Source organism: Pristis pectinata, chromosome 9 (genome assembly GCF_009764475.1).
Source record: "Pristis pectinata isolate sPriPec2 chromosome 9, sPriPec2.1.pri, whole genome shotgun sequence".
Taxonomy (NCBI): Eukaryota; Metazoa; Chordata; class Chondrichthyes; order Rhinopristiformes; family Pristidae; genus Pristis; species Pristis pectinata.
In genome coordinates, this window is record NC_067413.1 from 29,615,810 (window position 1) to 29,629,649 (window position 13,840).

At 49.2% G+C, this 13,840-nt stretch overlaps 1 protein-coding gene across 2 annotated transcripts in view; it reads left to right on the forward strand.

Annotated features, from left to right (window-relative positions):
- The first annotated feature begins 9,861 nt into the window (after positions 1 to 9,861).
- Positions 9,862 to 13,840, forward strand: part of bmper (BMP binding endothelial regulator) — a 39,726-nt gene continuing 35,747 nt past the window's right edge. Inside the window, exons 1-2 of one of the 2 annotated variants that reach the window (XM_052022773.1) lie at positions 9,862 to 10,762; positions 10,847 to 10,932. In XM_052022773.1, the coding sequence (XP_051878733.1) occupies positions 10,657 to 10,762; positions 10,847 to 10,932 (192 nt within the window). In that variant the 5' untranslated portion in view covers positions 9,862 to 10,656. The remainder of the gene's footprint in view (positions 10,763 to 10,846; positions 10,933 to 13,840) is intronic. The other variant, XM_052022772.1, reaches the window with a different exon arrangement.

Below are 13,840 nucleotides of genomic sequence, written 5' to 3' on the forward strand. Positions count from 1 at the left end.
AAGCTGTAAGGAAAGTGGCTGGTCTGTCCCGCAGCTGTATGTGCTGCCATCCGCCCATTCCCGTTAAAGTGGAGGGGCAAAAAGCAAGAGAACACAGCCATGCAGTGAGCCCAGTGGAGTGAAGAGATCCTGGGAAGTAAGTACCCACCAGTCCTGTATCACTGTGTAGTCTGCAACACTGGAAAACATTATCACTGGCATTAAAAGGAAACATTCACTTTGGCGGCTGCATTAGTGGAGGCAGGTCTACACTGAACTTCAACCCTATTGGTTGCAGTCAGCACCAAGGGTTTTTTCTGGTATGCAACAGGGTTCAAAATTGTTGGTTACACTGATCAGATTTGAGCTGATTTTAGCATTCAGCTCTGGGATAAAAAAAATAAATGGCACTGATTAGATAATAGCAAAACTATTTCACTGTCGCCAGAGGCATTATCACCACCCACTGGGTTGTTAGAGCACCTGAGTAACATTCCACAGTCTCGTTTCAGACGTATGAAGTAACAAGTGATAGTTGGCTGTAAGATGCATTAAAGATGAATTTGAAGTTCTTAGATAATTCCAAAATTCAGCAGAGAAGATGAGTTACAGCTCCCCCCATGCCTGTTTGCAGGATATAGGTTGTCAGAAAGGACCCTGCCATATTCACTCCTGCAGCAGGTGAGCCAATCCCTGGGATTGCACTCATCGTACATTCCCCAAAGTTAGCAGGTTTCTTTCAACCTGTTTTGATGTATAGTCTGTTTATTTAAACACTCTGGAATAATGTAATCGACCATTGGTTGTGACGCAGATAAATGTCATCAACTAAGTCAACACTTCCATCCATCATTTTGTGCATTACAATGGTGACTAGACCAATTAATACTGATGTTCTGGAATGACATTGTGAAAACCACTATATGGACGTGCAAGCCTCTTCCTTCTCTCCCTCTCCCTTACTCTGTCCCTCACTCTCTCCCCCTCACTCTCTCCCCCTCACTCCCTCCCCCTCACTCCCTCTCCCTCACTCCCTCTCCCTCACTCCCTCTCCCTCCCCTCCCCTCCCCTCCCTCTGTCCCTGCCCACTCCCTCATTCCCTCTCCCTCCCCCCTCCGTCCCCGCCCTCTCCCTCACACTGTCCCCTCCCGCTCCCTCACACTGTCCCCTCCCGCTCTCTCGCTCTCTCGCTCCCTCACTCCCTCTCCCCCTCTCCGTCCCCTCCCTCCCTCACTCTGTCCACTCCCCTCACTCTCCCTCCCTCTCCCTCACTCTGTCCCTTCCTGCTCCCTCACTGTCCCTGCCCTCTCAGTCACTCAGTCCCCTCCCTCCCTCACTGTCCACTCCCCTCACACTCTGTCCACTCCCCTCCCTCACTCTGTCCCTTGCCGCTCCCTCACTCTGTCCCCTCACCCTCACTCACTCTGCCCCCTCCCTCTCCCCCACGCTGTCCCCCTCACCCTCACTCACTCTGCCCCCTCCCTCTCCCCATGCTGTCCCCTCCCTCTCCTTCAGTCTGTCCCTCTCAATTTCCTCTCCCTCTGCTCCTTCTCCCTCCCGCCCTACCCCTCCCCCCTTGCCCGCCCTCCCCCTCACCCACCCTCCCTCCCTCTCAGTCTCCTGCCCTCCCTCTCCTGCCACCCTCCCCATCCCTTCCCTCCCCTCCTTTCCTCCCTCCCCTGCCCCCTACCCCCTTACCCACCCTCCCTCTCCTGCCCTCCCCCACCCTCCCGCCCTCTCCCTCTCCCGCCACCCTCCCCATCCCTTCCTTCCCCCTCCCTTCCTCCCTCCCCGCCCCCTACCCCCTTACCCACCCTCCCTCTCCTGCCCTCCCCCACCCTCCCGCCCTCCCTCTCCCGCCGCCCTCCCCATCCCTTCCCTCCCCCTCCCTTCCTCCCTCCCCCACCCCTACCCCCTCCCCGCCTTGCCCTCTCTCCCATCTCTCCTCACCTCCCCCTCCCCACCTCCTCTTCCCCTCTCCCTCCCAACCTCCCCTTCCCCTCCCCCACCCTAGCTCTCCCTCCCCCCATCTCTCAACCTCTTCCTCCTGCACCCTCCTGCTCCCTTTCCCTCTCATCCTCTTGCTTCCTCTCCCTCTCTCCATCCTGCTTCCTCCTGCTCTCTATTTCTTTCCCTCCCTTCGTATGAAATCACAGGAGAAGGCCATTTTGCCCCTCACATCTGCCGCACCATCCTGTCAGGTGGGTGGCTGATCTTTTACCTCAGTGCCACTCTCTTTGTATTGAGCTCATATCCCTTAATTCCCTTAACATCCCTCCCTCTGTTGCACACTGCCTCTCCATCGCTCACCCACCTCTCACCCTATTTCTTTCCCTCTTCTATGTTACACTTACCAGTGCCAGTACCTTGTATCCATTTAATTACACTGAATGTCAGGGACTGCAGTCTGTTATAGTAGCAGCAGTGAACCTCAAGTGTGAATGAGCAGCTAACCTGAGTGGCTGCAGTTATTCAATTGATGCTGGCTTCATGTTTCCTGCATTTAACAGTCATCAAGGTGTTAATGGAATTGAGGGAGGTTAGTGGTATGCGGGCCGTGAACACAATGGCCTTTCCTCAGTGGAACAGGCCCTTCGGCCCACCATGCCTGTGCCAACCATGATGCCGATTCAAACTAATCCCATCTGCCTGCACATAGTCTAATTCCCTCCATTCCCAGCCTGTTCATGTGCCTATCTAAATACCTCTTAAATGTTGGTATCATATCTGCTTCCACCACTACCCCTGACAGCGTGTTCCAGGCACCTAGTACTCTGTTTAAAAGAACTTTTCTCGTAAATCTCCTTTAAGCTTTCCCCCTCTCACTTTAAAGCTATGCCCTCGGTATTTGACATTTCCACCTGGTGAAAAAGACTCTGAATATCTACCCTATGTGTGCCTCTCATAATTTTATATACTTCTATCTGGTCACCTCTCGGCCTCCAACGCTCCAGAGAAAACAAACTGAGTTTGTCCAACCTCTCCTTATAGCTAATACTTTCTAATCCAGGTAGCATCCTAGTTAGTTCTGCAACCTCTTCAAAACCTCCACATCCTTCCTGTAATGGGGTGCCCAGAACTGCATGCAGTACTCCAAATGTGGCCTAACCAAAGTTTTATACAGCTGCAACATGATTTCCTAAGTTTTATACTCTCTGGGAACCAGTGGAGTTGAGCAAGCAAAGTTCAGACGGGATTTGTTCTAGTTATAATACAGCAGCACTGTTTTTGAAAAGATTTACCACTCTGGGGTATATGTGCTCTGACCCCCGTTTCATTATACGGTCAGAGTAAAGTAGTAGCAGCCTGAGGGAGGAGTGTCCTGGTAATGTTACTTGTAACCCTGTGGTAGCAGGAATAATGGCCCTCCCCCCAACCTTTGTTCCTTTCCAAGCAGTATTCCTGCTGATGTTCCTCATGTTGTTCTCTGTACACATTAGATGTGTGACCTTCGTAGAGATACAATACAGAAGCACTGATGATGTCAGCTGGTCAGGAATGACCAGTCTACTGGCCCCTACCTGGACTGAGGTAACCAGGGGTGACTGGTTCTGTAAAATTATTGGCTCCCTAATTTCTCTCCTTCGCCACTGTTTAAACCCCTTTCCTGGCGCAGTCAGGAATTCCAGACTTCGATTTGTTGCTGGAATGATGTATTTCTTTAAAATGATTTTGTCTAAACCTGTTGTAGGTCTCTCAGTACACTGCAGGATCTGCTAAATCTGATTTAGGAAAGGGGCTTTTCGATCGGCTTACACTAAAATTGTAATGTCAAATTAGTCTTGTAGGTAAGGCCAGTGATATGTATCCACCTCTTCCTCCAGTTCAAAAAAAGATTTCTTCTTTCTAACAGGGGTGTTCCTTCCTGGGGGCATGGATGCAATAGCTCACTCCATAGCTCCAGGTTGTGATTGACATTGAGTAGTTATTGACCTTCATTCTGGCTGAACCTGGAGCACATTGATTTTTTTTATTATAAATTCAGTACAAAATCTGCAGGTGTCTTATCATATTTGAAACCAACTGTTGAACTGTGTGCCTTGCTCTGGAATTTTACAATTGTGTCTGCATTCTGATTCTGTCAGAATGAGCAATATTCAAATATACAAGCAGAGTTGTATGATTGTAACAGACAGCTTATTTTACTTTTCATTGAAACAATTTTGTTCCTACCCAAATTCCATTTCATAAAGTGCAATTGGTACCTAGTAATAAAATGTTGATTTCACTTAAGTTATGCAACAATTCAAATACGTGCAAGGTTAATACCAAAGATGTTAACAAAGTGGACTTTTAATCTGGTGGTCTGTAGAGTAACAACATCTCCATCAGGTTTCAGCAGCAGCTTACACCATGGTAAGGCATGGCTGGGTGATCCATGAGTGGCTTGTTTAGCCTTTGTCTTTGCTGCTGCATTCTGTTCTCTCTCCTGGCCAGACACTACCTCTTCCCTATTATTTCTATGAAAGTGAGTGACATTTGTTCCAGAATTCTGAAACAAAATTCTTTGTCCATATCCCACTGTTTTCTCGTTACATTTTAAGGATTCTTCGGCCAGAGCCATTCCATTTTCCTACAGCGTGAATTAAAATCAAACCCTTTAGTCAGCCAGAATCAGAATTTACATGGATACAGGGAGAGTGCTGGACCCAGCAACAGTGAATAATGGCTCAAGTATTCCCCAGCTTTGTAGAATACAGGTTCAGGCACAGAGTGCTGTAGATACAAAGAAGATTGGAAATGATGGAGCCATGGCCTGCCAGGAAAGCAGATATCATCAATTGGGGAGAATAATGGAAGTGATCTTAAGAGCTCAAAGTTAGAAATAGTTGTGATTCCACTGAATACAAAAGATTTCCAGTTTACCCATCTTCACTCCTGATATCTCCAAAGCTGAAGATTAGATGTGCAAAACAAAGTTAACTTCTGTTCAAAAGATCTCATCTAACCAATGCTGGTTGGTACCAGTGACTGATGAGGTAAGGATATCGAGGTCAAGCAATCCATGGTAGGGGAGGAGGGTAAGTAAATGAATTCTTGTGCAGACAAAGAGCTTCAGAAGCTATTTCCAAAATGGACTACTGCTAGCTAGGATAACTGGCAAAAGGACTAGAGTATAGGTGAGAGCTTTTGCCCAGCAGGTTACTGTGATGTGTAGCACACTGTCTGAAGGGTGGTGGAAACGGATTCAACAGGAAAGTTCAAAAGGGAATTGGATAATATTTGAAATGGGGAAAAACGGTGGGATTGTGGAGGAAGAGCAGGGAGCGAGATGGTTCTTTCATGAAGATGGGCTCAGCTGCTTTTTTCTTACCAGTCATTTTCCTAAACCTTTTCCCCTGCCTCCTGTAATCTCACCTCCAACAATACCCATTCACAAACCCGTTCTCCAAGTTGGAATCTCTCCAATCAGATTACTGCCCAGCCACAGTCCTGAAATATCCCAAATCAAAATCACCAATGATGTGTGCGACTGACAATGGCACCCCACGACCAGGTTGGACACACCATCTCCTCCATCACTGTTCTTCTCTCACAATAATAGCTGTGCCTTCACCCAGGCCCTTGGGATATTGCTCTCCTTCAGATGCTCTGTACATTGTCTTTGCAGTGGCGCTTGAAGACTGTGCCAGAGTTAAACCACCATGTTAACCTTTAACGTGAAGCACAGATAACAACACACTTGTACAGCAGCTAATATAAAGCTGGGTGCTGCACTAGAGGTTAACAAAACTTGACAAAGAGCCACAAAAGGAGACTTTAAGGACAGATGAACAAAGTCTTAGTAAAAGCTTGGTTTTAAGTAGCATCATGGAACAGGGAAGAGAGGTAGAAGCACTGAGGTTTAGGGAGAGATTGTCATACCTTAGGGTTTAGCAACTGAAGGCACAGGCACCAACTGTGGAGAGATTAAGATCAGAAATTATCACAGTTCGAGGAGCACAGAAATCTCAATGGCATCCACCACAAATACTCGTTGAATGTTTTTGGGGACCTCATTGAAACATGAGAAGTAGAGTAGGCTGGGTGGTTTGCAGTCACCAGAGACCACTGTGGGAACATTGGTGGTGGCTTTATAAACAAACTGCACAGGAAGCTACAGCAACACCACAAGGATGTTGTCAGATCCAGGTGGCTGCTTGCACTTTGTTAGTAGTTGCTACCAGATTGGCTACTGCACAAAGGTTTGTTACATAAAATAAACCGTTAAGGGTGATGGGTAATAGGATAGAATGGGCAGATTAAAGGACAGAACACGAGGTAGGATTGACTGGGTCCATACAGCTCTTAGGCCTGTCCCACACCCAATAGGGTCATAGCTGAACCTCCATCTCCTCAATTTCTAATCCCCATCTCCCCAATTCTCACAAACCTAATCTTGTTCTTGAACATACACAATGACTGAATAATTGCAGCCCCTGAGGTCAAGAACTCCAAAGGTTCACAACCTTCTGAGTAAAGAAATTTCACCTGGTCTTAGTTGTAAAAGGCTGAGCTGTGCCCCCGGTTCTAAAGTCCCTCAGCCTGAGCAAACGCCTCCCCACCCCCCACAGAATTGTGTTTATTGAATGGGGTCACCACTCATTCTTCTTAATTCCAGAGGGTAGAGTGGTTCTCCTCGTCCCAGTAATCAGTCTGATGAATCTGCACTGCACTGACCCCAGGCAGGTACATCCTTCTTCAGGGTGCAGACCAAAACAACACACACAACAAGGTGGTCTCCCAGGCCCGTACAACTGCAGCTAAACATCCTCATCTCTGGACAGCAATAATGTTTACTGCACCATTCCTCCTTCTGATTGCTTATTGTACCTGAACATTTGCTTTCTATTTCTCACCAACATTTTCATAATGTGTATTAAAAAAAACTTTCTCCATAACAATCCCACGTTTCTCACATTATACTCCTCTCAACTTTGTTCCCACTTCCGAAACCTGTCTACATCCTTTTGCAGACTCTCTGTATCCACCTATGGTTCACTGTTCCATTTACGCCAAGCACCATCAACAAACTTGGAGACATTATACACTTTCATCTCAGTGATTTGCAGATCCTAATGATGCTTGCTGGTAGTGGTCTGTCAACCTGAAAATGACCCTTTTCATTCTCTGTTTTCTGTCCTTCAATCTATCCATGCTATTATATTAACCCTAACCATCTTACTACTTTATGTAAGAAATTTTTGTGCAGTACCCAGTCTGTTAGCAACTCGTAAAAAAAAAATACAAGCTAACTTTGAATAATGCAGCCATCTGGATCTAACCATGTCCTTGTGCATCACCACTGTGCTCCCTGTACAGCTTGTGTGCTGGGTTTGTAAAACCAACAGCAACACTCCCACAATGGTCTTTGGATGCTGCAAGCCACCCACGTCTAATCTTATTTCAAGCCACCTTAATGGAAGTTCAGTACTGTTCTTCTAAAACAATAAATTATGAATGGAGGTGGATGTTTTATGACATTTGCAGGACTGTGTTCCAGAGCCAACATAAATAATCTCATTCAAGCTACTTTGTTGTCTAGAGGATTTACATATGATCTTAGATGTCTCTGAATTCCCCCAAAATGGGAATGTCCTAAATAATTTCATTCAGGAAGTAAGTTTGCAAGACTCAACTGGGAAAACTGTAAGAAATCCTCAGGCAGCAGACACGTGTTTGCTGAACCCTCACAGACCAATATAACCTCTGGCCTTTCACCTGGTAAGGAGCCATTTGATCTGTGAGGGCCCATTTCTGGCCACGATTGGATCTTTCTGTGGACATTTAAATGGTCAGCTGATTCATCTCAGGTGAAATATTGAAAACTTGTCCATTTGCAGAGATTTATCCCAGTGCTGGGCTTCCTATAAACCCGACAGAGACCTGCCGTAACATTCCACCTTCTGCTTGAGCTGCTCATTTTCTGGACATGATGTTCACTTACAAACGGAACACAAGTTATTGTTTGTTTCAGATCTTGTGCTGGTTTCTCCTTGGGACCCTGTCGACAGCCCTTTTCCCTAATGGTCAAACAAAGTTTGGCCTGTCCGCGCACGTCATCCGTCAGAACAGAAAGGTCACCTGTCCCACTGGCTTACAGTAGCCAAACGCTGATTTCTTACCTCATTCATCTCGGACCCCGCCCACACCCCCTGGCTCTACACATAGACACCTCTCAGGGGACCCACTCTATCCCTGGCTACCCTCTTGCTCCCGATACACTTATGGAATGTATTGCAATTCTCCAGAAGCTCACTTGCCAAGGATATTTCACGGCACCTTTTTACCCGACTAATTTCTTTCTGAATCTATTCACATTATCTAACTCGGGATATTTTAGAGCACGTCTTGATCACCTCGTGGTGACCCTATTCAGTTCAAGCAGAGTTGTATGTGATAGAGTGCCCCGTGTATGAGGGCGCCTGGGCACTTACACGAATGTCTGGGGGTGCAACGTTTTGTATGTTGGTGCATGTGTACCTTTATCTTTGTTCACAAGTGAATGTGTGTGCACCGGTGTGCCCGTATTCATGACTCTGCCTATAGCAGTGTGTGTGGTTTAGCCTAGCTCCGTTACAGTTGGCATGGAAGGATAAAACGTTTAGGCGCTGGGCTTGGAGGGGTGTGGGTGGAATAATTGGACTGGGGTGCACAGATGCAGTCCAATCTCTGTTGCAGAGTAATGCATTATGGCCTTTTGTGTACTTTCACGATAAGTTGCTGCTACCTCGTGTCAATGTGTTTGAGCTGTGAGCACTCTCACGAAGTTACGGCTTGTTCCGCGCGGGAAATGAGCGACGGACCAGCTCTGCCGTCAGTGCCGCGGGGCACAGGACAGTAAACTGCGGGCAGAATTCCCACGGAACTCTCACAAGAATGCGAGTTACCCCTGGTGATCCCCTCAACCAGAGCTCCCCAAAAATCCTCGGAGCGGCACACCTTGTTGTGGGAGCTGTTGTGCGCTGTTTGCCCACTGCCTGTGGTGCGCTCCAGAGCTGCGGTACCGTCCATCGCTGTTCTCGGTCTCGCTCACAGAACACTCACTGTTTACACAGAAACTTCTTAAGGGAATGCCAACCGAGGTGAATGCAGACCACGTTTTAAAGATTATGCGCATATTTTTTGTAAATCACACGGTGAAACTTCCTCCGAGGGGCTTGGAATCAGTTTTGTTTTATGTTTCTGAATCCAGTTTCGCCCACGGACACCGCACACAGTGAACAGGAGCCCCATTCAGCCGAGACTGCGCGCTGTACGCACACCAGGCGGTGAGATTTTCCTCACTGGGACGTTGCATTCTGAACGGAGCGCCTCCGGGCTTTGCTCCTGGTTCAACTGCAATGTGTGAGGCTGAGCCCGGCCGCTCTGGTTAGTCCTGTGAGTGTATGTGTGTAACCCAATCTCTACCTCTCCTGACCCACCGGCGCAGGTAGCGAGCACTCCCGGCCGTGGGTTAACACTGGCTTCCCAGTCAAGAGCCGCACGTTAGATTACCTTCAACAGGCGCCAAAACACTCCTGACAAAAGACCCTTGTTAGCCCCATCTGAGGGTATTTGTTCATGACCTGTGCAGGACTTACTGAGTTCCAGGCCCGTGATATAAATATTTCAGCCACATAGTGAAACAGTCTCACAACGCAGCGCCCAACGGTTAGCCGCGAAGATGAAAAACAGACGGTGCCGAATTATTTTTACGTATTTTGTGCTGATTGTAAACTCAGCAATCATCTCCATTTATCAGGAGCTATAAACAAATACCCAGCGGTTAAGTAAAACTGCGATCGGCAGCGAATCACCAAGTGCGTTTGAGCCAAGCCACAATAAACTGGAAGACTGGTAACGGATCTTATGCAATAACTAACTTTAATGTAACCATTTCACAGTTACAGTTTAAGTGTAACCGTTTCACTGGACGTTTCACGGTGACAGTTTAGGTGTAATCGGTTCACTATTGCCTGTGAGTTTCACTGAGGTAGTTTATCTGCAACTTTTACATTCACTGTAAGCTTCACTGCTACTTCCTCTCAAACTTCACATTTCACTGCAAGAGGTTCCACTGCAAATTTCTCTACAACACTTTAAATGCAACAATTTCATTGCAACAAAAATGTAAGTGCATCATTTTCACTCGGATGTCTCACATCGATATTCCATCGGCGTTCTCAAGTAGAACTATCTCTCTGGTAGTCTGTGTTGAGACTCCACAGGCTTCTGTTATTAATGCTCCCTCAATCGTGTTCCCGGGATACAGGTAGGATGCGGATAAACCTTAAAACCAACCAATGTACAGAGTGGAGATCTCGTGGAGCTGGGGAGCAGCAGTCAGCGTTTGTGTGTGTTTGTCGGTGGGGGTGGGGTCGCTGGATCCGTACAGAGGGGGAGCACGTGTCCGGTGGGGTGTTGAAGTCCGCAGTAATGGGGCTGTAGGTGGATCCACTTAATGTTTGCTCTGTTACAGCGATCAGCTCAGTGCATCGGGCGGGAGGCTGCGAAGCGCACGGATTGTGAGAGCCCGGTGCCCGGGGAGTGAGGCGGGGAGCGGGATGAGCAGCTCGCTGTCACGGCGATGACTTGCTCGGGCTGCCTCTGCCTTCTGCTCCTGGCTGTGGGAGACGCTGACAAACGCTGTATCTCGCCGGCTCTCTGCCCACACCTGAACCAGGGATCCCGGCGCCGGAGTGACATCGTGTGAGGATGCGGCTCGCTGCCGCCCGCTGGCCTCGCCTCCGCGGCCGTCTGCTGCTCTGCTTCGCCTTGGTTCTCCTGTCCCAGCTCGCCGTCTCCCCGTCTCTGCTGACAGGTAAGGAGCGTCCGTGGGCCGGCGCGTAGACACGGCGGCAGCCCGCTGCCACTGCACGCTGTAACCTCTCTGTTCGTGCCCCAGGTTCCGTGGCCGGCTGTGAGGAGGAAGGAGCGGTGATAGAGATCCCGCTGATCACAGACAACCCCTGCATCTCCTGTCGGTGTCTGGTAAGGAACAGCCTCTCGCCACCAGTGTCCCGGCGCTGCTCACACGCCCGGCGCGCTCTATTCCTGATACGGGGCGGAATATTCCTGATAAGCGGAATGCTGGAGCCCCCGGTGTCAGCACCCCGGGCCGGAGACCCGCGCCCACGCCGGTCTCTGGTGCTGAGCGCAGTGTTTGGGGTCCGTTCCTTCTGCAATTTGGGGACGAATCCAGCGGGACGGCCTGCGGAGGATGCAACCTCTGTGTGATTCGTTGCTTTGTTGCTGCCCAGCCATGTTCACTGTTGTGTGCGTGTCCGACGGGCGCAAGGGCCCGGAGCGCTGCGGTCCGTGCCCAACAGTCAGCTGCCAATCACTGTCACCGCGTCAATCACTGTCAGACACCCGGGACCCGGCTTAATTCGCACCTTGTTGCTGACCGTTACCTGTCTGTTTGTTGGTGTACCTTGCACTCCTGACTACAATTCGCAAGCTCCGACTGGACGCGATTTTATCCTTTGGACAGGGGTCACTGGGGCTGCTGTCGGTCCGGATGGTGATAGGGCGGGCGCCTGAAGTATTGGCGTGGGGACGGTAACCCCTCCCGTCAGAGGGAGCAGACTCCGGGATCCTTTAGTGCCAGGCGGTACCGGGCGCCAGGCAGAGGGCGGGCACCTCCCGGGACTGCAGCCCAGTTGGCTGGGGGTCGGGGCTGCAGGTGCGATCTGTGTGTTGGCAGCGTGTGTGTGAGAGAGAGCGGTAACACCAGCGGGTCTGCCCGGACTCCGACAGCACACAATGACACCTCTGTGTGGAGTACCGAAATGCACTGGACTGGGTCAGCTCGGCACTTTCATCGGCTCTCGTTCGCTAAAAACATCGAGCTCGTCACGAAGGGGTTTCAGTGTAAAAGAGGAACAGCAAACTCTCTAAAATTCTCAGCGCTGAGCTCTCGCCCTAGGGTTACCCTCTGCTTCAGTCCGGGTGACGAGGATGGATAGTAACGCCGTCCTTTGCTGCTGGGTTCGGACCACTGGACGCTCTGCAGGTGTAAGGGCCCCTGTTGCAGCACGTTTGGCTGCTGGGTTACTGTGGTCCACCGCTGGGATCATTGTGGGTTTGGGTCAGGAAATGTCTGTGGCCGGTGTACAACTGAGCCAGACAGGTATGAAAGCCTCCTTGTGTGGGAGCCCCAGAGAAGGATTATTCTGGGCTGGGGTCTTGTCAACATTTCTTGTCAAAGAGTAAAAGAAAATCATAATATCTGAGCTCTTGGAAACATCCCTGGAACCGTCCTTGGCCTGTCTCCCACGCTGGAAGGGTCTGGGTAAAGGCAACAGGAAATCTGCTCCGTTGTTACTTTGCGGACCTGTGGGCCCTGGGAGTGTTGTAGAACAGTGGGACTGAGGAGTACAAGTACATGGTTTCCCGAAAGTGGCGTCACATGTAGACAGAGTGGTGAAGAAGGTGTTCAGCACGATAGCCATCACCATATGCATTGAGTATAAAAGTTGGGATGTTATGTGCAGTTGTACAAGAAGTTGGTGAGACTGCATTTGGAATATTGTGTTCAGTTTTGGTCACCCTGCTATAGGAAAGAGGCCATTAAGATGGAAAGAGTGCAGGGGAGATTTAGGAGGACGTTGTCAGGACTCAAGGGACTGAGTTATGGAGAGAGACTGAGCAGGTTGGGACTTTTTTCATTGGAGCCTAGGAGAATGAGGGGTGATCTTACAGAGGTGTACAAAATCATAGGGGGCTTAGATAGGGTGGATGCACACAGTCTTTTTCCCAGGGTTGGGGAATCAAGAACTAGAGGACATAGGGAGAGATTTAATAGGAACCTGAGGGGCAACTTTTTCACCCAGAGGGTGGTCAGTATATGGAATGAGCTGCCAGAAGAGGTGGTTGAGGCACGTACATTAACAACATTTAAAAGGCACTTGGACAGGCACATAGAATAGGAAAGGTTTAGAGGGATATGGACTGAACATGGGCAAATGGGACTAGCTTAGACGGAAATCTTGGCCGGCCTGGACCAGTTGGGCTGAAGGGCCTGTTTCTGTGCTGTATGACTCTATGACCTTCCAGGCCTGTGGGTATTGAGTGTGGGGGTGGTGAAAATGTTGGAAGGTAATCACGTACCTTGTGTGGGAACTAACCAGACCCCTAATACACACATTGCGTTTATTTCCATCATCTTCAATCTGATCTTCGTTCACCGTTGCCAGTTTCCATGTCCCCCTTCCCCCATGTTGTGTCTTCAGTGGAAAGAAAATCGACCATTCCCACAGCCCCCGTCATTAGCTCAGGATGCCCTGTGCAGCCAGTGAACTACAGTCTGTCAGAGTGTGATGCATGATGCTGGAAACCCAAAGGTTGGCAGTGAACTCCATGCAGTGATCCAGTCTCAGTGCTTTGATTATTTGCTTTGATGTGTCCGAGGCAAATTTTCCGGAGTATTTCCAGAGGCTCACAACTGGTTCTGCCCTTTTTGATATTTTCCCACAAAGTGGGCAAGTTTTGGATTGGAGAGAGTTCGAGACTGCACTTGGTGGCTCAGTCAGATGGGCAGGCTGGGCACGAGTAGCTCTGAACAACTTCTCTTGCCCCAGCACCCAGACCAGGGGAAGAAGCATTGCCTCTGTGTTACCGTAGCTGTGCTTTCGAGGGAATCCAGTCGCCTAGTGACTGCCAGCATCTGTACTGGCAGTTGGCTGCCTCTGTAATGCAACTTCAACATTGGTCATTTTCCTGTACATGTGTGTGTGCGCTGAATGTTTACCAGACACACTGCCCTATTTGTATGATTAACAGCTCCGCATGTGGAGAATTGGGAGCAAATGTTTATCGGCACAGGTTGGAGCCAAGTCACTGGTTTATGTTTGGAAGTTCAGCTCCTGTTTGAGTACATTGAGTGTAAAGCTGCCAA